Source organism: Canis aureus, chromosome 11 (genome assembly GCF_053574225.1).
Source record: "Canis aureus isolate CA01 chromosome 11, VMU_Caureus_v.1.0, whole genome shotgun sequence".
NCBI lineage: Eukaryota > Metazoa > Chordata > Mammalia > Carnivora > Canidae > Canis > Canis aureus.
The window spans coordinates 46,917,909-46,945,130 of NC_135621.1; the positions used below are offsets into that span (position 1 = coordinate 46,917,909).

At 48.5% G+C, this 27,222-nt stretch overlaps 1 protein-coding gene across 15 annotated transcripts in view; it reads right to left on the reverse strand.

The window, feature by feature from the left end:
* Positions 1-27,222, reverse strand: part of INPP4A (inositol polyphosphate-4-phosphatase type I A) — a 134,800-nt gene that overhangs the window by 8,482 nt on the left and 99,096 nt on the right. For 9 of the 15 annotated variants that reach the window (XM_077915113.1, XM_077915112.1, XM_077915118.1 and 6 more), the window contains 11 exons: positions 24,797-24,980; positions 23,094-23,312; positions 21,783-22,038; positions 18,087-18,119; positions 13,843-14,015; positions 12,718-12,841; positions 11,435-11,561; positions 10,991-11,131; positions 9,211-9,308; positions 7,159-7,271; positions 3,324-3,478 (listed from right to left, as the gene is read on the reverse strand). In XM_077915113.1, coding sequence (XP_077771239.1) covers positions 3,324-3,478; positions 7,159-7,271; positions 9,211-9,308; positions 10,991-11,131; positions 11,435-11,561; positions 12,718-12,841; positions 13,843-14,015; positions 18,087-18,119; positions 21,783-22,038; positions 23,094-23,312; positions 24,797-24,980 — 1,623 coding nt within the window. The remainder of the gene's footprint in view (positions 1-3,323; positions 3,479-7,158; positions 7,272-9,210; positions 9,309-10,990; positions 11,132-11,434; positions 11,562-12,717; positions 12,842-13,842; positions 14,016-18,086; positions 18,120-21,782; positions 22,039-23,093; positions 23,313-24,796; positions 24,981-27,222) is intronic. The other 6 variants (XM_077915119.1, XM_077915117.1, XM_077915115.1 and 3 more) reach the window with 3 other exon arrangements.

The following is a 27,222-nucleotide window of genomic DNA, read 5'->3' on the forward strand; positions in this document are numbered from 1 at the left end:
ACACAGAAGCAGAGATGCGGGGACACAGCAGGTGGCCTCTGAGGATCCACTCAGAGATGAGTAGCATGAGGTCCTCCCTCAAGCAGAATTTTCCTGGGCTTTCCCAGAGGAACCTGGAAGGCCTGGAATGGCACTGTTCAGGTGTGCCGTTCTGACTGGGGACACTTTCCAACTGACTGTCACATTCCCAACGATGGCAGTCTTGGGGAGGTGTCACTGTGGCTACTTAGCTCACTCTGTGAATGTCTCAGCCCCTGGATTGGGGACAGAGAGGCACCATGAGTGGTGTGCTGGCATTGGCTCCAATGTCACATCGCCTCTTAACTCCATGTTCCGTGGTGTCACACTGGTAGCCTGAAATAAGCCCCAGTGGGAGTATTTATGCCATAGAATCTGGCAAACACTATAGATCGGGGCTTTTTTTGGCGGTGGTGGAGGCAGAGAGCTGGTTGTTAAACATTTGTTAGCACAGCACTGGCCACTGCTCACCCTGGGCCTCCGAGAGAAACACAGCCCGAGTGTCAGCCCTTACCCCACCCCTCTCTCCGCCCTACACCCTTGCCTGCATGCTCTACTCTTCCATCTGGTAAGATGCAAGCGAGAAAGCAAGAGAACCAAAATGCATTCCTCCACTCAAGGCATGGCCAGTATTTTCTGCGGCCTCCTTCGGGCTCCCGGCTGAGCCACAGGTCCTGACCACAGCCAGAAATACTGGCTAGTGTCCCAGCTACCTCAGGTTTGCTGTCTACGAACAGATGCGTGTCTTCCCCACAGGGGAGAATCCAGAAAATCACCTTAAAACAATCAAACATGGTGATGGCCTGAGCTGCTACATGGTCAGGCAGACAGGTGGTAGTGAGCATGGAGCCCCGGCTGCTAGAGCTACTGGTTCCTGGGGGTGGGTGTAGGGGGGCCGTGATAGAGCTTGGTTCTTATGTAATAATATCTTACATGATTATTAAGTAAGATTATATGTTTACTGCAGAGATTTTAGAAAATTCAGAAAAACAAATAGGACTTTTATAAAAAGACTTTCATAATTGGACGTGGGTGGGTCGGGGGTTTAGAGAGGCAGAGGGAGGCCCAGGGAGGAAGGTCTTTCTCTACTCAAGACCTCAGGGTCCTCACCTGGGACAATGGAATGCAACATTGACTTTACAGACTCCAAAGCACTCTGATGAGTGATAGGCACGACAACACCCAGATGGACGAGCAGGCGCTCAGGATAGTGGGCAGGAGTGTGACAGTTTGTATTAAAAGCCTTACAAAGGTGTATACTTTTTTTTTTTTTTAAGGTGTATACTGTTTAACCTAAGGGATCGATGCAGTAAATGTGGACAGGAGCATACCTAAGGGTATTCACCACACCCTGGTTTGAGGTGCTAAAAACTACATAGAGCTTATTCAATGACGGCAAACTGGGGAATTATGGTGTGCTCAAAATGGCAAGGTCTCTATTAACCTGAAAAAATGCCCATGAGACAGGTAAATGAAAAAAGTAGGCTAAAATAACAGGCTAAAATTGCACATATAACTGCATCTGTTCATGCATGTATGTGTGTTGTGTATTATTCAGGGACTGAGTAACCAATGTGTGTATTAATCACACACCTACGTGACTGTATATACGTGTCTACATCAGGAAGAGTAGGCGTCACACATTAGCACAGTTACTTGTCCAAAAGTGGGAATATGGAGGATTTTGAGGTAAAGGTGTGAGAACAGCTGGTATAGGGGCTTATCCATATTTTTAAATTTTGCTTCAAGGAATATCCATTTCTTAGGTGGTAAAGGGCTGTGCATGTTGAAAACCACAGCGGTTTTCTGTGCACATGTGGGCCCCCCCACACAGCCCCAAGGCAGGCCATGGGCCAGCAGAGGTGGCTGCCCGTGTGTCTTTCTCAGGAGCTCCTTTCTCCCTGTGCTCAGATGCAGTCAGAATGAATCCTTGTTCTCATTGAATTGGTTTTAGAAGCCAGGACTGGACAGATGTCTACACATCAACTGCAAACACCACGGCCTGGTCTACTGAGTGGACCTGATCCTAATCGTTGCTCCAACCACCACAGGTATCCCCTCCCTTCCATTTTTCGTGTTTCTTCTCTGGTGGAGGCCTGCATCTCACCAAGGTGGTCCCTCCCAGCACCCTGCAGCTGCCACCCCGTGGCCTCAGGGACACTGAGCCTGAAGGGCAGCCCGTGAGGACAGGCCTTTAGCCAAGGGTGCCCAGGCAGGGGGTCGAGAGTCTCCACTGCTTCCCTGAGGCTCAGCACAGGGAGGACGGTGAACTTTCTCCACGTGCATACATAGAAGCCCCGAGGTAACAGAGAGGTTTGGATGAATGTGGAAAGACAAAACAGGGACAACACGATTCCACTTCTACAAAATGCTATTATCAAGAGGCAGGAGCTCAGGCATCACTTTGGTGGGTTATTGTGAGAAGGTCAAACGGCAGAAACATACAGAAAGGATAAGAGAATTGAACGCTTCAAAGAATTTGGTGAGAGGACAAATGATACAGAACATTCAGTAGGAGTGACTGTTGGAAACGAGACTTGGACAGCATTGGTGGCTACATTGAAGGAGACGGGAAAACCAGGTTTCTTATCCTTTCTTTTGGTATGTGAGGTAAGGTGCTCCCCAGCAGTGCTTGAAACAAGGCATCGATCAACAGTAGACAGTTTTAGTCCTGGGTTTCATTCTGCAAACACGCCTGCTGCCTCAGAATCAGAACATCATTAGGGTGAGGTCGCCACGGCACACGGACAGGTGGGGGGCTGCTGCTGTTACCATAAGACACTCATTTGACACTTTGCTAAGAGAAGCAAACTGTGTCGATGGCTAGAGAAGAAGCGGAGCAAACCGGTGCAACCTGCAGACGCGTTTTCTTCACTCAAGTTTGGAAGGAGCTAAGAGGCATGGTGGAAGCAGCCGATGCCTGCTGAGGAAGCTCTGGCCCTAATTCTCACCCACAGCAAGGCAGGGGGCCGAGGGAAAGCCACGTGCCAGACCACTTGCACACGGCTGCACACGACTTCCTAACTCCTAAGCTCGCCCCGAGACCACCCGATTTCAGAGCAGTCCTGCTCATGAAGACTGCTGGCTCTCTAGTACCCCTTGACTTAAAAGAGAACATGGTCTCAATGTGAGACCATCGACAGTTTGACTTGGCAGACATCAGTGAATTTTCCCAAGTCAAACTAGAGCATGCCAGCTGGAGTCAAGGGGACCTGGGCCGGGGGCGCCCCGGCAGGACCGGCTCATCTGCAGTTTACACGGAGCCCGGGGCAGGCGGGGCGGGCGGCGGGGGCAGCGGGACTCACCTGCGCATGCACTCCAGGGCCTGGGTGAACACCTGTGGAGCCATGCCGTGCTCGTGCTGCAGGATCAGGCACTGCTCCAGCGTCACCGACATGGCTGTGCGGTCCTTGGCGCTCTTGCAGCTGGTGAACCGGACCCCATTAAGGCGGCGGCAGATCTGCAACAGGAACACAGGCTGTGCTTAGAGGGAGACTCCAAAGAACAGCAAGAAGCTTTGGGTGGGACACAGGTTCCGGGTGGCCAAGGGTGGCATATGGCAATGCCTCAGGCCGGCATTCCCTCCACTTCCACGTCCTGCCAGAGAAGACCGCAGAGATGACATCACTGCCCATGGGATGGCCTTTGTCCCTGGCCATCCCTCCTGTGACTCCCCCTACCACAGGCCACTCCGTTAAGGCCTAGGCTCCCTTCTTTTCTGGGGTATCACCACCTGTCTGCTGACCTTACCAGCTGTGCCTTCTTCCAAACTGCCCAGGCCATCTCATCACATTCAGACCTTTGCTGCAGGTCCTGGGCAGAGGAGGGCAGCAAAGACCAGCTCAGGAGGTCAGAGCAGCTCCTGGGATGTTTCACCCTTGGCCAAATCTCCGGGCCTTTCTGGAAGGCACAGCACAGACCCACGGTCTCTGCTTTCTCCTCACCTGCACAGATGGGAATAGCTCAGAAATGCTTCCCCTTAGTCTCCTCCTGACCACCACATTCCACAGGCCCTCCACTATCCACCTCACTCAGGGCTGTGCATGGGGACAGGTCAGTGCACTTTCCCCTTCACAAGCAGAGGAAGTGGGAGCTCACAGTGGGGCATCCTCCAGGCTGAGAAAAGGCCACCCCAGGGCACCTTCTCTCCCCACAGGAAGGTCATTTGGGAGCCTTTTTTTGCACCACTAGATACAATTCTAGGTACCCAGTCCCCATGAACAGAAAGCCCTCGAACAGAAGATTGTTTTTCTTTTTAAGTTTACAGCAACTTCATTTGGCAACACAATCAGATCTGAGCTGACGTGAGACTACAATCTTCATTTATCCCATTTTGTATAAACATTCGTATTTCTCAATAAAGCAATATTAATGAGTTTGTTTCAGAGGGCTGCTCCAGACACCTCTGGGTATGTTCAATCATATGTGTGCCACGTCAAACATAGGTGATATGCACTATATTACATATATGTGCACCAACCGTGTACCATGTCACTTTCTTAAAATATGGAATTCCAAAACATCTACCCACGAGAGCTTCACATAAGGGCCTATGAACCTGTATCAGGTACTGCACCTCGAGAACAATATTGGTATTCAGTGAAAAATCAAAACTAGATGACGGTGGACTCCAATAAGCTATCACACTCCAGAGCAGTATCAGAGCCCCTGCAGATGGCCCAGGAGATGGGACCACACCTGCTTCCCAGGCCAGCAGAGCCAAGAGGCGCAGCCACTGCCAGGAATGCCACTAGAGAGAGCACAGTGTAGTCCTAAGCACGGTGTTTAGAAAAAGACAAAAGAGAAAAGGCCCAAACAAGTTTGGCCAAGACTATCAGGAGGAAGACAGGCTTCTTTTGAGAGCAAAAACAATTTTTACAGGAAAGGAAAAAAAAAAAAAAAAAGGACACTAAGCATCCCCTAAACTCAGCAAAGAGTGATATAATCCAAATGCATAAAACCATAGCTGATGAAGGGAGGGTGCACGTGACTGCTCACTGAATTCCACAGGCTGCAGAGTTCATGATCCAGACACATGGCACAAGCCAGAACCACAAATAGGTTCAAAGAACGCTTACATTCAGAGACATGGTATCCAGAACATCAGATTCCAGAAGGCAGGCAGAGGTGACCAGAGGTGCATTCTTGCACAAGAGGGCCATCTGCAGTGCCAAGCTCCATCCTCGAGGGGGCCATCAGCCAGCTTTGGGGCTCTGACGGATCTCCCCATCCATGGAATGAGGGCCTAGACCTGACCAATGACTAAACCCAAACTGTTTAGTCAGGGTTTATACACAGAAATGAAAATAAATAAGATTCAGAAAAGGAGGGCAGCTCTGGTCAGACTGGGGATGGGAGGCCTTGATAGCTGAGTGACTTGGCATTGCACAAATACCTCTCTCCCCAGGGGACCCTCAAGGGGAAAATACAAGAGGTGATGTGTCCAGGGCCTTTGAGACTTTTCCACCTGAAAATCTATACCTTGAACCTCTGCTGGGAACTGAAAATGTGGGACTGGATGGGCTGCTTTTCTGACCTGGCACAGGGGATTGGTGGATCACTACAATCTAGCAAGAGGAAAAGAGAAGCACACTTCCCAAACGGGGTACACACGGGTCTCAGCATCTACTTACATCTGTAAGGCCATCTGCGTACTTGTACTAAGGAGAGTGAATCAGGGGGTGCTGCTCTGGGCCACTGTGGGGGATCTGGCTGTGTCACCTTCTGTGCCACATGAGGAAAGGCTTGCTCTATATCTGAATTCTTGCAAAGATATCTGTGTAGCAGGTTTGTCATGGCCAGCCAAAGGATTTTAGCAGCCCCAAAAAATATACTAAGAAAGTAAGGGGCTCCTCTGCCTGCCGAGGCACCCCGGCATGCATGAGCTCACCCTACACCCCATTTGTTAGGCTTGGCCTGAGCAAACAAGGGCAGATGTGACCTCAGAACCAGGACAATATTTGAAAAATGAGGCCCATGAATCCCCTCAAGCTTCCTGTCACTCAGTGCTTCCAAATGTGTTCTGTTGTGAAAAGATTCCAAGGGTAGCCTAGCCCAGAAAGGGAGCTCCTCAGGCTGACCTATCCCACAGTTTTCATGAGCATGAAGTCTTAGCAGCTGGGGCACCTGTAGGCTCAATGAACACATGAATATACAGAGGGGAACATCCACTGGTCACAGCTGCATCCGACAGAAAGGCATCAGTGGCCATATCCACTGACAAAGGCACAAAGGGGGGCGTGTTCAAAGAGAGGACTCCATGAAGACAGGCTCTCAAACACAGGGTCTACCAAATAGCTGGCAAGCACCATGACCAACTGGACTGTCTGCTGCCATGGAAGAGACCCAGGGTTGAGAGGAACACGTTCATGATGAAGAGAACAGGAAAGCTCTAGAATGAGTAGCTAAGGAAAGCAATGGGGGGAAGGAAGAGGGTTAGACAGCCCTCCTAACTGCTGCCTGGGCTCTGCGAACCAGGGGGTAACCAGGTGTGAATGGGCAGTGCGGTGTCTACTCCTCCCCCAGGGGCAGAGTGGCAGGTGTCCATTCCTCCCCTGCGCTCAGGCCAGGCTGGGAGCTGGAACGCCATATGGGGATCACTCGTGCTCCCGAGTCTATGTGTGCAAGTGCCAACACCGGACAGGTCAGTGCTGCCGTGGAGACCAGTTAAAGTCACCTCTGGACAGGGATGAGTGAATGGCTAGCTATGGACCTCTGCAAGTACATTTATGAGAAAATACTGGAAGTACTTGGGAAAAGAGATCCAAACTGCAATATACAAAAAATAACTGTAAAGAGACTAGGAAGGTCACCATGGTCTACTGCTGAAGCTATTAGAAGAGGCAGTGAGTTGTAGCTGCTATCGATTGCCCAGGCTTCTGGAGGTAACAATTGTCATCAACCTGCTTATTAAATGCCCCAGGGGACAGAGTCTGTGTCAAGCTTCTCAGACTTCAGACAGCCCTAAGTAATGAACGCACTGGCACCTCTCAGTGTCTTCCAGAGTTTGGGACATAAGTTTTTGTGGAGAAATCTGTTCTCTCGACTCCTGGCTACAATTTTGGTTTATTATCATAATTATTATTATTGGCAGCAAGTGCAACAATAACGTTCTTTTCCTCACTATGACAAGGGTACTACCTCAGCGGCTTGCCAGAGAATGTCGACATTCTTATTCTTCCTGGCGTGAACGTTCTGGCCCAGAAAACGCAGCAGCTCCGGCAGGCACGTCTGGCTCCGAGATCGAGGTAGACCTGCAAGACAGGGGGAGTCCATGAGAGCTGGTGGGACACCCAGGACCGCGGCCTATTGAAGCTACTGTAGCATGAGCCAAGCTGGAAGTTTAGGGTGACTTAAGCAAGAAAAGGGGGTACGCTTAGAGACTGGCCTTGGCTACTGGCATGGGTAGCACTTAAATTACTTCCATGCCCCTTACGGCTTCCAACCCTGGCCACCTAGGGAGTTTCTGGAACTGCTGATGCCCATCACTCTGGGGTGGGGCCCAGGCATCAGGACTGTCCAGGCTCCCCAATGAATTCCAGTGTGTGGTCAGGGCCAGCACTTCTGCGGTTCCCTGGGGAGATGGAGGCTGCCTGCTTGTATTTCCGCCTGTCCACAGCGATCCCTGATGCGTAGTCCTGAGCTGCTCCTCCATCTCACAGCCGGTGTTTTCCTAGCTCCTTCCCCCATCGCCCATCTCACACCTCTGCTGATCTCTGGGGCAGAGTGGCCCATCAAGGCAGTGCCATTTCATCACTTACTTGCCCTGACTGCAGCCCTCGCCACACTGAATGCGCCTCAGAAGTCACCAGGGACCCCTCCCCTTCCCCCTCCTTGGCACCCAGGTAACACTGCTGCTCTTTTGCCTGCAAGGACTCTCTCCCACCCTTCTGCTGAATCTTTTCTTCACAAGCCACCTCCACACGGGGCCTTTCCCCAGAGGCTCTGTCCTCAGCCCCTTCCTCTTCACACAGTGACCTCAACCACTAGACAGCCCTGTTACCCCGTGCTGTTGACCAAGGTGGTGACAGGTGTGCCCCACCTGGCCTCATCTGTGCCCCCTGTCCCATATCACAAGGCCATTGGCACCTGGACTGCTCTCCTTGCCCCCCAGCTCCGCCTATCAGCAGTCACCCGGTCATGTGGCCACAGCCAGTGTAGGCCCTTTGTCTCTCCACCATGTGCCCATGGCTCTCTCCAACTATCTAAGCACTAAGCCTCAGATCCAAGCCAACCTTTCTGTGCCACCAATACTAATGCCTACCTCGAAGCATTGTCGTGGGGAGTCAGCGCAGAAATGTGCACCTAGCACAGCACAATGCCTGGCACACAGTGACCCGGGAATGCGAATGAAGCCTTTTCCCATCTTCCTCCTTAGGAGTCCCGTTAGAGGATGCGGGGGTTACCCGGGGACCCAGTTGGCCTCCTTCACCTGGGGAGCCCCCTCATGGCTGGGGCAGTGCGAGCACAGAGAGGCAGAGTCCATTCCTAACCAGGCAGGGTTTGGTTTCATTTGTCACTAGGTCCTGTGGTGCTTTATCCAGGGCAAGTGCTCAGTAAATACGAAATCATGAGAGAATTCTCCATTTACAGATAGTGTGCAGAGCCCTGGGCTCCTGCCTGAGTCCAGAAGCCCAGAGAAGGCTGTTTGCAGAGTGATGGCTGCTGTCACTCCATCTGCCTCCAGGGACAGCCGCACACGGGCCTCCTTGCCTCCCACATCCAGCAGTAAGTATCTGCCTGGTATCTTACTCTACACGCCACAGAGGGAGGTGTGTGGAGAGCTCACACCAGTGCAGGGCTGAGTGGGGTCCTGCCCCTGTGACCCCCACCTGTCCTACCAGCAGGAGCACAATGCACATCACTGGCCTCAATGACACCAGTGGCTGGGCTGATGTATGAGAAAGCCCACATTATCTAGGTGACAAGAGAACCAACCAGAGAAGAATCAGCACAGGCCACGCCTGAGGAAGCTTCTCCTGTGGGTGAGGATTCAAGCCAGGCAGAGTCTGAGTAGGTGACCAGGCTGCCAGGGAGAACAGGGAATCAGAGGAAGAACTGTGCCCATGGAGGCAGCATCTGGACGGTGGGTGAGCAGACAGCCTAAGCGGCAGGAAAGGCTCAAACACCCAAGGTGACACAGGATAGACAACAAGTGAAAAGGAAACCTACCGTGAGTGAGGAAATACTTACAATCCTCAGGCAATACTTCCTTAAACTGCTCAAAGTAGGAATTTAACCGCACCAAACTTTCCACGTTGATAACTTCTTGTAAAGATGTATCTCCAAACCTTCAGGAGTCATATGGGCACACCATTAGTTACTGACACTTTCTACTAGCATCAGCATCACTGCATTGAAGCTAATAATGTTGATCGTCTCAAGAGTTATTGTGCACATTTAAACTTTAAACACATTTAAACTCTTTCCTCCTCTCAAGCATCAGGCCATTTCTACTGTGTCTGTGACACGTATTTAAACATCAGCAGAAACCATGCATGTTTGTTACAGATGTGCCTAAAAGATAATCAGAACACTATCTGTCCCCTAGTAAGGCACGCACAGAAATGCCTCATGGCCACTCACCGGGAAGCCCTTGTCCTCCCATCCTGGAGGTGCTTAGGAGACAGGGACAGCAATGGGGCTCTGGCTGGGGAGTGAGGACACAGTCCTGTACTCGAAGCTGAAGTCACTCTGCCTGCTGCCACGCCTGACTAGCTGCTCCTCCTGCCCTGTGAGGCCCTAGCTCTTTTCTCTCCATGCAGCTTCATCCTGTGCACACCTCCCAGGTAGCCAGGACATGCCAGATATGTAAGGCAGAGGCAGAGAAAAGTCACCCTTGAGGAAGACACAAGGTGGTCATTAACACAGGCAGGCTCTGAAGTCTAAGGCCTGGATGCCCAGTGCAGCTCCACCACTGCCCTGCTGAGTGACCTCCATGCACATCAGCCTCTTCATGGACCCATGTCATCCTTTAGGACTCCCATCCACAGGACTCCATCCTGTGGGTCCATCACAGCTCATCCACTCTGATGCCGGCAATGGTTTTTCCTCTAGGAAAACCTCTAGGACTGCCCCCAAGACACAGCTGAGAAGAGAGTGTCCCAAAAGCAGATGAATGAGCAAAAGACCTGGTACTCACCAAGTCTTCCCCATCCCCACTGTCTCATCCTCTCCACCTGCTCCTCTGCTGACTGTGATATGGCCTTGCCTCAACACTTTCCAGAAACTGCTCTTGCAGTCAACAGGAATGGCAGCTGCCAGACACAGGGAACATTATTGTCCTCCCTGGGACACCTCCCTGCTGGCCTCTTGATGCTGCCTACTCTCCCTGGAGTGGGCTCCTCTAGCTCTGGTCATACCTTGAACACATGCACACACTTACTTGCACACACGGGTACATGTGACTACTCCTTGTTGCCTGGCAGGGGAACTTAGAGGGAGTTTACAAGACACAGGCCTTTGCAATCAAGGCAAGGCTCTCAGCCTCAAACACAGGCCTCTCTAACACCACCACTGGCCAACCTGGCCTGGGGCCTTAGCCTCGAGCTGCCACACGGTTTCTCCCTACCTGCTTTTGTTCAGGCTTATTGGCCTGAGATGTCAGGCCTTCCCTCCACCTCTTCATCTGACCAATTCCTACTTACTCTTTGAAACTCCGTTCAGCCATCATCCCCTCAAGGAAGCCCTCCCAGACCTTCTCCCTGGGTCTCCTGTTAGGAGCCCCCTACTCCCTGCATTCATCTTCATCCTTGTGCCTACATCTCTCTCCTACCAGCCCAAGTCTCTTGAGGATACAGACCACATCTGGGTCATCTTTGTGTCCCCAGCACCACACATAGAGCTAGGTGTACGGCTGCACTTAAAGAATGCTGGCCAAAGGAAGGGAGTGATGACAAAGTCTCTTCAGTGCTCAGAACCTGAAGAGGGCTAAGGACATTTTCTATATGCGGTAAGTGACCACTGCACCCACCTCTCGGCCAGAGTCTGCTGCTCATTGATGCCCACATTGAAGAGGACGGGCTGCACCCGCAGCAGCATGCCGCTCTGGATCTCCCGGGGCAGGGCGTCAAACAGGGGGCCCGGCAGAGGGATCCGCACGTTAAACCCATCCCTGCAAAATAGTGAAGACAGGAAGAGGATGGGTAAGGGCTGTGACAGGGGGGAGGCAGGAGAGGAGGCGAGTGAGAAGAGGAAAACCAAGCTGGCCTCGATACAAGAGTAGGGACTGGCCGTCTGGCTCAGTGGTTTCCAAAGTGCTAGTCATGAACCTTTTAAAGGCCCGTGAAATTACTGTAGAAGATCAATGTTTTTAACTGAATGAAAGGCAATAAAACAAAAATGAAAAGCACGTCACATGTAATGAACATAAATTAAAACACAGTGCTAGTTTTGAGGATTAAAAAAATCTTTCTACCGATTTCCAGTGATGACGGGCAGCATGTCAGTCGATGCATTAGAAGCGGCCTGAGTGACTTTGAAGGTCACGTTCCTCAGGTCCATGATCCCAAGGCTCATGTCCTCCAGCATGGCCAGCTCCTCACCTGGATGCAAGAGAGGGACGGAAGGCTGTCAGGTAGAAGGGACCTGCCACTCTTTCTGTGGGCTCAGAACAGCCACAGATTTGGGCACAGACGGGAGGTGACAGGATCAGGCATAGCTGTGAGGAGAGAGGGTTTCTCTGAGCCTCTTCACCAGTGGACTCACTCCTCTGTGGGTAAGGCTGCTACTAAAACCCTGCAGCCACATCCAGCAATGCTGCTGGTGGAGAGATATGCCAGTCTCCAGCCCCCTCCTGGTGACAGACAGCGTGGGGAGGGAACCGGGCTGCACGGACCTCGGAAGGCAGAGCTGGCACTTCAGAGATGGACAAGGATAGCCAAATAGCACACTGTAGCCAGATCATTCCACTCCACAGGGCTTGGTATTTATTGGATGTCTTATAACTCCAAAGACTGACAAATGCTACTTAAAAAATTCCCTAGTTTTACTCTCTTAGAAGAAATAAACAGAAAATGAAAGAAGAGAGTCTTTTTCAAGAGCACTCGGGAAATATCTTTGAGATTTTAAAATATTCCTACTATTTGAACCAGAAATATTCCAATAATGTAGTGGCTGCAGAAATGGGCACACAGGTGCATACACACTTGTGTGCAGAGATGTATGGCAGCACTGTTTTCTTTTTCTTTTTTTTTTTTTTAACTTTTATTTATTTATGATAGTCACAGAGAGAGAGAGAGGCAGAGACACAGGCAGAGGGAGAAGCAGGCTCCATGCACCGGGAGCCCGACGTGGGATTCGATCCCGGGTCTCCAGGATCGCGCCCTGGGCCAAAGGCAGGCGCTAAACCGCTGCGCCACCCAGGGATCCCGGCAGCACTGTTTTCATAGGAGTAATTCAGAAATGGTCCAAATGACCTACAGGAAATTACTGCTAAATGATTATCAACCATCCTCAAATTAGAAAGATCTTTGATTGTAAAAACCAACAACAAAACAAATGAAGGGGTGAATGTGTAACTATACAGGACTTTCATTTGGTCCTTACACATTTTGATGATATCTGGATTTATTTTAATCAGCATGTACTGTGTGCGTAGTCAGAAAAATGTCTAGGAAGAAAGAATGGGAATTACATATGTCCGCACTGCTTATGAACCCCAGGATCTCAAAAGTGTAGGGGGTGCCCCTGGAGTCTCACCGTAAGTGCTCAGCAGGCTCTCAAACTGGGCCAGCAGCCCGATGGTGTATAGCTGCCGTAGGAAGCCGTCGTCATGCAGGCAGTTCCTCAGCTTGATGATGAAGCCACAGATGAGAGCAGTCAGCTGTCGGGGAGACACAAGGTGAACAGGTGTGGGGGGCAGACATTTCCTAAGTGGCTCCCAGCCCATACCGTGCCCCTGGCCCCGAGTTTCTCTGCTTCCACTGGTTGGGCTGCAGCAGCACCTCTTCCCCTCCTCTATCTGGTGTGTGTGGGGTGTTTGGCTCTGAGGCCATGCAGGCTACAGGCCACGGGGAGGCCGCATAACATTCTAGGCTTGCCACTCCTATTGCTCCCAAAGGCTGGTTTGGTTTTAGCTCAGCTTCTAACCCAAACTGCCTGGGCTTACTCGTGGGCTAGAACCCCCTAGAAGCCCAGAATTAAATCCCAACAGTGAAAATGGCCTATCTACTCACAGATCCATACCAGCTCTGGCTGGAAACTGAAACAATCACAACAAAGAACAGAAATGAGAGAGAACATAGTCACCCTGTAAGCTACCTCAGTGGGATATCTCCTGTGGGGATGGGCCAGCACAACCTCAGAGAACCAGCTTGACCCTCTGTCACTGTGTACTTCGCTAATGTGATACCTGCCATCTACCGAACTTGTGACATTCATTTGAGCTCTTCCCTTCTCCAAAACCATTATAACAGTTGTGCATGAGCAGCAGAACTAAGGCACCTGCTGTTTTATAAACAAGAAAACAGACTACAGCATTGGTATCTCCCTCACTAAACTTCTTTGTAAGAAGAAAGACAGAAGAGGCCTGTGCGGTCTGGAAGCCAGCACGCCTTGGGTGGGAGCAGTGCCCATGCCTATGCCCACCACTTCCTCAGGGAGAAGCAAGCATGGACTCAGACCCTCTCCTAAATACTTATCAAGTAGGATTCCTCCCTTAGGGTAGAAATCTAGACCTCTCTATTAAATAAATTTAAGAGCCAAAGACAGGAGAAAGTGTTGCCATCCTTGTTTTTTTCAGTGTGAAGTGAGAGATTTTTTAAGGCTGTGTTTTCTAGGGGCAGAAGGGCCTGTGGGTTCCCGCACACCACTCCCATGGCTTACGGTTTGACAGAAGACCACATCGCGGCGGTACTGCAGGCTCAGGTACGTGGCTATGGTGGGAGCACTGTCCTGCATGAGCAGGAAGACCATTGCCTTCTTGGCCTTGTCACTCATCATGGCCACGCAGTCCGTGAGTGTGGTCAGCAAGGGGTAAAGGGCCTCGCTCCATTCGCCTGGTCATGAGGAAAGAGTCATTTGAGGAGGAAGATTTTAAGAGACAGGTTCTAGATGTTTAGTAAGTTATGTGGCCCTACAGCCCTGTTGTCTCCCCCTCCCTACCCCTTCTGCATCTCATAACTGCGTGGCACCAAGTTCTGCCTGTAACCACCCCAGTCTTCAACCTTCTAGCCTGAAGCTTTTCCAGTAAATAACCAGCAGACCTACCGGGGGCCATTGATGTAGGTCTGGTCTCCCTTACCTACTGGGGACTGTACACTTAAATGCTCAAGATTATTCCTTTTGAGGAAAATGACAAAGAAGCTTCTGCGAGTCACCTGCAAATCACCACTGTTCCACCATCCAGGGAGAGAAGGGCCCTCAGAAAAGTGACCTGTTATCTTGCTTCTCCTGACCCAGTGATTAAGGCAGAGGCCCCCATCTTTCTAGAGCAAAGGACACCTCCATCCTTGTGCAGCTGTGTGCGGCTGTTACAGTCTCACTTCCCATGTCTGGAGGAAAGAGTGTTCCAGACGGTTTCCCAGGTTTTCCATTCTCAGAATATCCCTTGCTTCTGCCCACATTTTCTTCCCCACCCCCAAGACCGTCCTGCCTGGTACCCTCTATTTCTGGGTTTTTTTTTTTTTTTTTTTTTTTTTTTTTTTAGAAATACTAGGAAATTGTGACCCTGTACCAAAACAATTTTTAAAAAATAGAACTCAGGGTAGAAAAACAGAGTTAAAGGTATTTTGGGCCTTGGCTCTTTTTTTGCTTTCCTATTTTGAAGGCATTTAAAAGAGAAAAGACATGCCCTCATCAGTTCTATTTATAACAGATCACTAAGCCCAGAAATAGGCATTTAACCATCAACACTGGGTGAGCCTAACCACAGCAAATGTGGCACAGGTGGGGAGTGGAGCCAGGACAGCACACGCTCCCTTAGGATGAGGTGCGGGTCACAGAACACCCACCAACATCATCGCACTGGGGAGAGGCCACAGGGCTGCACAAGCAATGCAGCTGCCAGAGGGTAAGCTCTGCCTTAAACAGAATCTAAAAAGCCAGAGAGGAGGGAGAGTAGCTCCACTCCTCTCAAAATATATGAGTAGCACTTTGTTGAAAAACAAATTTAGAGAATTGCCTGAAACTTGCAAAAGGACTTCCCTATACTCAATGTTTGGTTAATGTAGATTTTCAAGTATACATAGCCATTCAAAATTTAGAAATGAGCTAACTGTATATAGGCACACTGCATATAGACAAGGATTTGTGTCTGTATTGCAAAAAAAAAAAAAAAAACAGTAGGCTTAGATTTAGAAAGTCTACAGCAGAAAAGGTCTTAGCAAAGAACTCATAGTGACAGAGAACACTGGACCGAAAAGTGGACAATGTGAGTCTTGGGTCTGGGCTGCTGCTAAGTAGTGGTGGCCACGGACAAGTCTTTTGAATCCTCGGCTACATGGGTTCTTTCTGATAAAACAGAAGAGCTCTGCTAGTTAACATCTAAGTCCCTTCCTCTAAAAAATCTCAGAGGCCATGTTTTTGTTTTTTAAAGAACTCTGTTGCACACATGTAAATTTTATTCAGCGGCAACTATTTAAAAAGATCGATGGCAGCTTAGTTTTAATAGCCAAATAATTGGGGATGCATTGACTAAGTTAGTCATTAGCTAAGAAATAAATGCTTGTAGAACAAGTATTGCCAATTTTACTTTGCTTTCCCACTTAACATGCATGTACATATGCAATTAATATGCAAATTATCATTTTAATCTGAAAATTATCAGAAAGTACAAGCAGTCTTAGCTAACTAAGCCAATCTCCATGCAATACCTGTTGACTTTACCTACTTCTCTCTCTCAAAAAAAAAAAAAAAAAAAAAAAAAAAATTCCATTTAAGAGGCTCCTGGATGGCCTACTTGGTTAAGTGTCTGCCTTCAGCTCAAGATCTCAGGGTCCTAGGATCCAGCTCCCTGCTCAGTGGGAAGCCTGCTTCTCCCTCTCCCTCTCCCCCTCCCCCCTGCTTGTGCTCTCTTGCTCTCTTTCTTAAATAAATAAAAATCTTAAAAAAAAAATCCATTTAAGTATGATTTAGTTTTGTTCCATTAGGGGAAAAAAAAAACAATCCTGAATAACAAATAGAAATAAAGGAAGAATGGTTAAAAAACACCGGGAGCTTGTCCTGGAGAAGAGATCTGGGTCTTGGTAGGAGATGTGTCTGCCATCTATCTGGAAAAGGCCTCAGACATGTCTGGATGGTTCCAGAGTACAATAAGAGTGCCAACCACCATGTATGTAAAAACTGTTAGTGCTTTATCTTTCAACTGTTTTCTCATTTAATCCACAGAGGAAGAATCATTAATACAGGTAAGGAAACAGGCTCAGGGAGGTTAAGTGTCTTCCCAGACACATTAAAAAAAAAACTAGCATTTGTATGTGTCTAACTCTAAAACTCTATGTAATTTCTATTGTGTCAGGCTATTTCTGCCAAGGAGAGAGAAGGGATTGGGGGCTGGAAATATATTCAGGGAGAATACGAAGAAAAACTATAATTAGAAACTTCTAGACAAAATGAATTTCAGGGACAAAAATGAGATTTCTGCCAGGACCCAGCTAAGTAAAGATATCAGGAAGTTAGATATGGTAACGGGGTCATATTCTTCTCCCTTTGTCAACAAAATCTTGCTATTAAAAAAAAAAAATCAGCTCAACTAATCAGCTCAATGTCCTTAGTGATGTAGCTGATTCACTTTAGGGGGCAAGCTCCTCATCTAGTTATTAATCTGTTAATGCTCACTGACTGGTGGCCAATCCATTGACCATGCTACTTTGGGTAACTTTGAAGAGCTTTTTCAAATCCATACTCTGTTTTGCATTTTCCTCCTCATTAACAGGAGAAGGAGAGAGAGAGGGTAAGAGGAAGAATAAGAAAGAGTGAGAGAAAAAAATGCATGTGGGTTTTAACTGAGATTAAAATATAGCTCTCCAGGAAAAGCCAAAGGAACTCTTGGCAGGGGGCCATTTTAGTCCATTGACATTAACTGTGGACAAGGCACCAGTGCTTCTAGAAATGACACAGCTGATATAAAATTCATGGTGCTATATGAGCTGAGAGGGTTTACTAAAACTGACAGGGAGAGTTTGGTTAATCCCCAAATCACCAGTTTGCTGTGCTCTAGATATAAAACAGGTGTCCTGCTACCTCCCATGTATATCCAGTCAGAAATAGGCAATCATCAGACTGATTGGGTAGCTGGTTTGGGGGTATAAGCAAAAGCATATTATTTGGGGGTCTCATGCTCACTCTGGGGAACCCATGAGTCATAACCAGGAAATTCAACATGAACTAGAGCAGGGGTCGGCACCCTTTTTCTGTAAAAGGTTAGACAGTAAATATTTTAGGCTTAGAGGATGATGGAATCCGTCACACCTACTTGACTCTGGTATTGCCCCCACGGAAGCAGTCATAGACAATATGTAAATGAGTAGATGTGATTTCCAATTAAATGTTATTTACAAGAACAGGTGGTGAACAGGATTTGGTTCAGAGTTGTAGTCTGCCGACCCCTGAACTAGAGCTGTAAACATTGACTTCTACATGCAAAGGCAGCAAAAAGATTCAATTTTTAGCACTATCTGCAACTGAGCCTGTTAGCAATACCTAGTAAGAACTCTAAGCTGCATCCAGACTCAGAAGAGAGGATGTTGTGTGATTATGAGTGCTGCAATATTCGGGTGGCTACACCACCTCCAAGTAGTGCTCACAAGTTCAGGTGAAATCACAGGAAGTATTGTTTACAAACATGTACTGCTCTGAGTCAGGAAGTCCAGCGCGCCCACAGACATGAATCAGCTGAAAAGGTTTTGTGATGGGAAAGTAAAAAAAGTAGTAGGCTGCTTTGGGCCACAGTCCCCAACCCAACTGGTTCCTCACCAAACCTAAGAAAAGTAGCTACCTGCCTTAAATAAAGAAACTCCTAAAATCTTTTCCTAACTCTGGAAGCATAGGCAATCTTGGAGAATTTAGCTACAGACACTACCTGAGGATTAAAAAGATATCTGCAGAAGCCTTGAACGGAAACCACGTACCTGGGCTGGACCCGTCAGGAGGGGGGCTGCAATCTGCACAGAAATGGAGGGTGACACGGATGATTAAGGAGCAGCACAAAGTTCAAACATGAACAACTCAACGCTTACAGCAACTGCATCAGCAGCCGCCCGTAAGGTGGCTCAACTGAACAGAGAAGAGGTCAGAGGTCTGCCTGCCTCTTCCCTGAGAGGTCCCATGCAGGTACTCAGCTGCTCTGAGGCAGCCAAGCCCTCCTCGTGGTAAACACTGACCCACTCACTGATTCATTCGTTCATGTTGCTAAGACTTCAACAGAATGCTCTTCCAGTAAGCAAAGTAACAGATTACAATGTGATAAAGTGCCTGCATCGATCACATTGTATATGGTGGAGCCCATGTTGTTGACTCACAACATCTGGAAGCACACTTGTAATGAGAGAGACTGACCAGCAAATCAATCATCCCCAATTCAGAGCTCACTGCTCTGACTCATGAGTGGAACCCGGGCTGCAGACTGAATGCTGAGACCCAAAGGTTAGGATCCAGTGATGAAACCAATATACCAACCAACATCTATGCCAATCTTTCAAATTTAAATCAAATTTAAAGCTTTTATGATTTGGGGGAAGTTTAGAATTACAATGTCCCTCCAGGTCACTCAAAGAATGCCAATTTTAGTCCAATATCACCTACAATGTCTCATTTCAGCAAGTGAAGTACTCATTTCAACTTTGTATTTCCCTTAAAAACTCTAAAATTCCTTGGTTAACTGGGCATGCCACCTGGAAGAAAACAAGTCTGAAAAGGGGTCATTTTATGTCTTCAGGGTACTGAAATCGGTGGTTTCAGAGCCCCCAAAATAGCTGGAACCAGCTGTGTAGAGATGCTTACAACCTGGATTGTCCAGAGATGGGGGTGGCAAGGGATCCTTCCTCTCTAATCACCTTTAGCAGTGACTTCTTCAACTGGCAAAGGGGATAGAACACAGCAAAAGTAAAGGCCCTTGAGAGCTGAAGACTTCAGCCTCTTCATAAGAACCCAAATATCCTGAGACCATCTACCTAACAAAGAGAGAAACCCACAGTGGTGTGCAGTGATGCAGAGCAGTGATCCTTAGACCTCTGTTCAGCTAATCAGTTACCCCAGGTCAAAAAAAAAAAAAAAAAAAACAGATTTCTGTGCCTCCCCATTACCCTTCCTCCAAAATTCTGAGTCTGAGTGAAGAGGAAGGTCGAGGAACCTGCTTTCATGATCTTCTTTGGTGATTCCAAATAGCTGGGTTGTGACCATTCCGGAAAAGGCATTAAGAGTTAAGCTCAGCAGGGTAAATTCAGTCTTTCGATCAAAGCAGGGAGTATGTGTGTGTTGGGGGAGGTGTCTGTCTCCTTTGATAGTTCTGGACCAGTGGCTTGCATCTTGTCTTAGGCCATGGAGTCCCCTGAGATTTGATGACCACTATATACTTCCTTGTCTTAGCACATAATCACAGGGGCATATGAACCTAGGGTACAACCCACAGGCTGCAGGTTAAAGCAACCTGGTCTGGGGTTTGAATGGCTCTTCAGCAATGAGGAGAGAGGATGGGAGTGCATGCATGGCAGGTCACGGAAGCCACCAGATGGGGTGGCTGCGGGTGGTGATGCAGAGGGTTATGGGGCACTTGTGCAGAAAGCAGGAGAAGGAAGGACAGGCTCATGGAGTCTCTGTGGTTCCAGCTGGCAGGGACCTGTCAGTGATTCCTACAGTGATGCATGCCTGCCAGGCAAGACTCTGATGAGTTCTGTGGGAGAGCAAGCTAGAAGGGACGGTGACTCCTTAGCAAAAGATGAAAACCAAAACCTAGGACAATATACATAGCTAGAATGAAAAGTCATGATGCTTTTCAAAGAGGCACAGAGTTCTTCATATATAATAAGCTGGTGTGAACACAACCTGCTCACTAGGTCAAAACAACTGGCCCAGGAAATTGGAATGGTATAAAAAAATCACGACGGAGTTGAACTCTGGCCTCTCAGGGTAGGGCACACTGGGTAAAACAAACAGCTCGCAGTCTCGTTCTTTCTGATCCTCCTGGTCATGTCCAGCTCTCAACAGCTACCTAGCTATGCTCAAGATTTTTAAATTAAGGATCATCGCAGTTAATTTAGTGGCATACGGTTTCACACATTTCTTTGAGTACTGATCAGCCAAGTTAGACTCTCTCAAATGTATGCTTCATATTCCCATAATCACAACTGAGCTGATTTGCATGGCAAACGCAAGTCATACCCTAAATACCATAAATAAATGCTCATTTAAATAACTTGAAAACTGCATTTAAATTTGTCTACATTTGACCAATATGGGATGTGCCTAGAAGGAAAGTGACATTTAAGCTATGGATATTACAGAATATCTGATTAATAAATTCTCTTGGCATTAAAAAACTCCAATAAATCACTCTTTTAATTCTGCAGAAAAAAAATTAAAATTACAAGCAAGACAATACTGAAGAGAAATGAGCAATGAGCTTTCAGATTTTTTTTTTTTTAAAAAAACACAATTTACATAAAAAAATGAGAAGACAAACAGGACAAAACAGCTCCACGAAACCAATCACAGGTTTGGGGAACTGAAACTATAGTCCTTCACAGATGGAAGGGTGGAGGACATGAACACTGCTGAATCAGAGGCTCAAGTGAAATTGTGCCCTGGGAACAGACTGCAGGAAGATTGAAAGGGTGAAGGGCAGGTTACAAATGAAGGATTTATCAAGAGGCTCTGATAAAGGAGCACGATTCTGCTTTGAATAAAAATTGTCCAATTCAGAAATGAAAGGTACTTGCTGTCTGAAGGGCTAACTTTGGCATACCTGGTCCTTATGAACTACAGCTTACCACACCCAAAGGAAAGCAGAAGCTAGGTCTACAGCCAGCCCTCAGCTGCCTGGCCCATGACCCCCCGCAGCTCTTACAGAAGGTGGAAGGCGGCCCTGAGTGGCAGGGACCAAGGATGTGCTGGTTGAGAAAGCACGCGTGCCCGGTTTTAGGGATATATGCAGGACAGGGTAATCTGGTTGTGCTCTGTGCCTCTGCAGGCAGAAGACTGTTTCTGAAGCCTGTTGCTTCAGGCCAATGTCGGCATCTACTGAGAACCCTGCTTGGAGGTGCTGCTGAACAGAGGAACCTAACTTAGCCCCATGAGGGGGTCCTACCACCTGACTGAGTCACCAACAAGTCCCACTGCAACATCTCCTGCTGGAGAACAGCACACCAGCTGATGCCAAGCGGCCTTAAGGCAAGTGTGCTGAGCCTGCTAGCACTCTCCCCCAGCTGTGTCCCTACGTGAGTCAGCTTTTCCTTGATTCTACCGATCCCTGAGGCAATAAACAATCTCCTGAGAAAAGCATCTGCGCTTCGGCCTCCTTCAGGTGCTCAGGCTGGTTTACCAACCAGAAGAGCCCAGGAGCCCCATCCTCACTGATGTGAGAACCAAGACAGCCTCCAGATTCTGCCTTTGCCAGACATGCTGATTCACACACAGGCTCCATGGGCACGGACCACAGGCGCTTCTGCCCTCACCGCCCACTGCTCCGAGCTCCGCGCCATGTGGCTCTGCCTGACAGCCCTCCCTGCAGTCTGTGTGGCGGGAAGAGGTCATGGAGTCAGACACGGACAGACACACAGACGCAGCGTGAGGTGGAGGCAGATGAATGGGAAGCGTGGATGCATACGCACGTGTGGTCAGGTGAGGATGGCATGCAGCAGAGCAGATGGTGGAGGGGCATGGTGAGGAAGGGACATCGCAGAAGGGGTCTTCCGGTTTGATCCAGTAGGCGTGGCTGTCCCGGTTACCTTTCTTGCTGGTACAGCTGCCTGTGCACGGGAAGACATCCTCACAGCCTTCGCCGTGTAGGCGCTCCTTCTGCAGCAGCTTGTCCACCCGCTGAATGATGCACTCCAGGCTCTTGTCTACATTCAGCCACACTTTTTCCTTCCAAACCAAAAAGGCCCATTTGGGTCAGCTCTCCCAGTGAGGGGAAAAACAGAACAGAACACAACCCCTTCCCTCCTGCCCCCACCACTGTTTTCCCTACCCTGGGCCACTGTGATCATTAAAATGCCACATATTTAGAAATATCAAAGTTCAGAATTCCCCATCACAGTTGTATTTGCTTTTCAAAACACAAATCAATCTACTGTGGTCATTGTTTTTAAAGTTGGAGATGTGTTTGCTAGTAACTGTCATGGAGACTGGACAAGACTTCCCAGTGCCTTCCAGAGCTGGCAGCAGGGCCACAGGGCCCAGTGAGCCAGCTGCCCCCTCCCCCTCTTCTGTGGACCTCCTACAACCACTCAACACAGAGGGGGCTAAGGGAAGATAATGGAAGCAGATGGGGAGTGAGGAGTGGGGAGGTGGGAAGCAGGGCTGGAAGTGGTTTGCAGAAACCCACACAGAATACAGGACACCAGGGCAGGCCTGGAGGAGCACTCTGCTGCTAAAAATTCAGTGCTTCACAGAAAAACGCCTCCAAGTGGTAGTCCCCCAAAATGACAAAAACGAGTTGTGTGAGGTGTCACTCCCTCAGGAGAGACAGATGCAGCTCTCAGGGCCACCTCGTGAGGAAGCAGAATGCAAGGCATACAATGTCAGGTAGCATCTCCAAATTCCTCCCCCACCCCCCAAATACACATGGCCCCAGAAGGGCTAACTGGGTTCAGAGCTTTGAGGAAGCAGGGGGCCTCACTGGTCTTTAGCAGACAGGCCTCCAGCAGGGTAAAGGCTCCACGGAGAACATCACCCCCTCTACAACCAGGTCTGACACAGCCTGGCCTGCAGCAGCCCTGCCCCTCTGATGGACACAAAGTGTGAAAATGCCACTTCCCTCCCTAAATCAGGTGGCCCCAGAGCCATCCGGGAAGGAGGCTTAGAGCTTGTCTACCAACCAGCCGGCCTGTTAGGGTATCTCTAGGGGGAGGGGCTGGCAAGAGGCTTAGAATTTTTCAATGCAAGCACAGCAGAATGAGGGCCATGGGCAGCAGACTCACCCACTCCTCCTCATGCCAGTCCACCTGCAGAGAAGACCGGCTGTTCCTCCCCGTCCACCTAGCCATGAGGGTGTCCTGGTCATTCCTAAGCATCACCTGCTCCTCCTCACTCGATGTGGGGGAGGCCTTGGAAGCAATGTAGTCAGGCCGCGCCGCGTTCAGCCCATGGATGGAGTTGGCCAGCAGCTTGCAGTCGCACACGGTGACCAGCTGCCGGGTCTGCAGTACACACAAGCCAAAGCCGCTGAGCCCTCAGCAGAGGGGCTGCAAGGCCAGTTATCTCTAAGAGCTCAGGAACTGTCCCAAGACCCAGCTGCACACCCTTCTCCATAGTGCAAGAGTCCTCGGCACGGCTGAGGCTCCCACAAAAGGACTAGAGAACACAGGGAGAATGAGGGAGGTCGAGAAATCTCTGACATTCCTCGATCCTGCCTGCTTCTGAGCCTGACATGACTCAAGGAAGGGCCTGAAGAGAGTCCAGTATCCTTGCCTTCACTGACTTCCTGGACTGTTTTCTCTAGTTCCAGGGGACAGGCAGAAATTTGATTTGATCACTTATGTCTTATCTTTTTGATCTCATACTTGAAGCCCTGGACTCTGGGGTAGTGGGACTCTCAGCACAGCACTAGAGTTCTGGGAAATTCTGTATGCAGCAGGAGTTTTGTGGCTTATAATTTTCCTTCTCATAACATTATCTTTCCTTTCCAAGTAGATCTAATTCCTAGCTCTCAATTTTTTTGCTGAGTGAACACATGTGAAGGATATAACACATTATGATCAGGAACGACACCTCACCCTAGCAAAGTGGGTGTGAGTGGGGAAGTGTGATCAGAATTTCCATACATGTGTGTATGCATATGCATGCATATGTGTGTGTGTGTGCGGGCGTGTGTGTGTGTGTGTGTGTTGAGAGACTGAGTAATTTGAAAAAGCATCATCCATCAAAATGATCTGGTATATCTAATTCCCTCCCCAGTATGGACTAATATTTATATATATTTTTTTAATATTTGTTTATTTGAGAAAGAGAGAGTGTATGTGCGTGCACACATGCACGTGGGGCAAAGAGCAGAGGGAGAGGGAGAGAAACTGCAAGCAGACTCCCTGCTGAGTGCAGAGTCGGACATTGGGTTTGATCCCAGAACCCTGAGATCATGACCTGAGCCAAAATCAAGTTAGATGCTTAATCAACTGAGCCACCCAGGTGGCCCTATATATATTTTTAATCAGGATCAAATTACAGCTAACTAGAAAATGGTTTATTAATTTTATGTAAGCCAATGAAGTTACATTTCCCTTACGGTATGTCTGTATAATAACTCAGTTTTTTTTTTTTTCAAATTCCAATCAATAAAAATTGGCAAAAAATGCTGAGTAAGCAGTTGCTAAGAAAGCTGTGGAACTATCCCAGCCTCCACAATGGACCCTGTGGGCTTGAGGGGAGACACATCTGAATGAAGCAGCGGCTGAAATCACATGCCCTGGGTGCTGTCCTGGGCCTGCCCCCATTCAGCTCTATGACCACAGGCAAATCACCAAACCTCCCTGGGCCTTTGGGGGAACTAAAATTTAAGCTAGATCTTCAAGGTCATGCCAATGTCACCTCTTGTAGGATAGCTCGAAGCACACACATGGGGTGTCCAAGGGTTTCCAGAAACCCAAGGGAGCCCCCATCCCACATGTAGCAGGGTAGTGCCTCCTACCTTGTCTGCCAGAATGGCGAGGGTTCTTTCGAGGCCAGTGGCAGACCTGTCCTTGGCCGCCCTCGAGAGCCGCTCTGCATAGTAACTCACTTGGGTTTTCAGGGTATTGATCTGGGCAATGATCTCCTTTGCTCTGATGATGTCCTGTGGTATGTAGATTATGGACTGGCAGCTGGATGGTGTACTAAAAAGGATAAGAACAGATTCTAAGGAGTTTTCTCAAATCTATGAGGATGGTAGCAGCCTCCCAACCCCAGCCCACAACCAACACCAAGTAAAGCATTCTGATACTCAGAGATGTTCTTCTAGGTTAGTTCAGCTGTTGATGGGTAAAAGCAAATCTCAAGAGATTCTTTCTATGATTCTCTCTGTCTTCTATATGGTAGAAGGGTTGAAATATTAAAACACAATGAAGTTTTTGTCTCTCTTTTTGTCTGTATTCTTATGCAAATGTGTATGCAGATATTGAATCCAATAATTACCCAAATGCTCATAACCTTTTACCTAAGAACCTCACCTGTCACCTTATCAGCAGTACTGAGGTGGAGGCATAGAGTCTGCTGATCTCAGAAGGGGTCAGTTTACCACAGTGAAGGGAAACTGCTGTGGGTACCAGACTTTCCACAAGAAATCTCTTTCTCCATTTGGCCAATCTTCAAATTTTCTGTGCACACACCCATAATTCTGCTTCACACCTCTGACCCTGAAAACCAGACTTCCTCCTCCAGCGCTTCTCTACTTTGAAAAATAGTATTTCAGCAGATGACAAGGAGGTAAAGAACATGCTAAGCCAGAGGCCAGGCCTGGACACTTCAACAGCTTTGAAAACCTGGTTCTTCCTCCTTCCTTCATCACCAAACAGTATGGGATCTTAGGATTAATGTCAAAGCTATAGCCCAGTCCCTGCAAGGCACAAGTGCCAGCCTTGGGAGAAATGGCTCCATGTCCCAGCTGTGTGGGGCCTGGAGAACATGGCTGGCCATTCTAGATGGACATGATAAACCCAAGTCTCTCAGCTAGGATCCTAAATCAATGTAATTGGATAAATTTATTTTTCAGACTATATGAGGAAGCCAACAAAAGCAGAGAGTAGTATGAGGCACCAGTGAGGATGTCTCCTGGAATCTGAAGTTGTGAGCTCTAGCTAGAATGGGATTCTCATCCTTCACTGGTCCTCATCCTTCTCAGCCCTCACTGGTCCCCTCAAAGAGCTAGCTTCCCTTTGGGTTTTGGGTAGGAGGGAGAAGGTGGAGGAGCACAACCTCCATGGCTTCCCTTGGATATAAGGACTTGAGACCCTCCCCTGCTGGGCTCTCGACCCTGAAGACAGGTCCCCAAGAAACCTCCCTTGACAGACTATGGTGTAAACATGCAAAACCCAAAAACCAAAGCACCCCAGAAAGAAACAACACCCCAAGCCCACACACCACGATAAAACACAATGGATTTGCCAGAAGCCCATGCAGCAGATCGCAACCAAGCCTGCGTGATCTGAGAAGTAATTTCACAGCACAATGTGCACACAATTACTTTCCAATCTGCAATCACTCTTGCAAATGAATAGCTGCCACTTGACAATTGAGTCATAAAAATACAATCTCAAATAGGATTTTTAAAAATCTGTTCTTCCCTGGCCCCAATACTTCGAGCACATGTGTAATGTGTGCTTCATGCAGATATACATGTGTGTATGGTAGATGGTTGTGTACACTTCAAGCAGTACATACTGTCCCCCAACCCAGAAGGAAAGCACCACCCCCTACTCACCTTGTGTTCTTAAGGTCAGTTCTAATAAAAATAATCTGGGACTTACGCATAGGAAGCATATGGCCCAGTTGTGGAAGAGTAAATTTCAAAGAGCTGTTGTTAGGGATGATGGTATATATACAAGCACATGTGCTCAACTATGTCATCCTAAACATGGGAAAAGCCCAGGAGGTCTCAGTCTGGGTAGAAGGTTCCCTCCTCAGCACATCCAGCTATGCCTTGCAGATCTCTGCCATCTTAGACAGGGCCCAGCCATGGACGCCAAGCCTCACCAGTTCTGAGATGGCAGCAGTTCTCATGGGCTGCAAGTGCTCCTGGGGCCTGTCACCAAGCGAAGCGCCACTGTAGAGTACTAGCTGTGCCTGAGTAAGCACGCTAAGCATGATGGGGGAGAGCCTGGGGCAGTAGTGGAGACCCCAGGCAGTAGACACAGTGGGTTTTGGCTGCCATCTTTGGTAGGAAAAGTCACTTGGTTATTTTAATTCTTGGTTTGCCCTCGGAGCGGGGGATAACTGGCCCAAGTCACACTGTTTGGAATATCCGCCTAAATTATCATTAAAATGGATGCTGGCTTCATTCCCCTAAGAGGTGATGGTAAAGTGAAAATCAAAGCCCTAAGACTGTCATAAAAGAAGCCAGAAAGGGATTCCCAACCATAC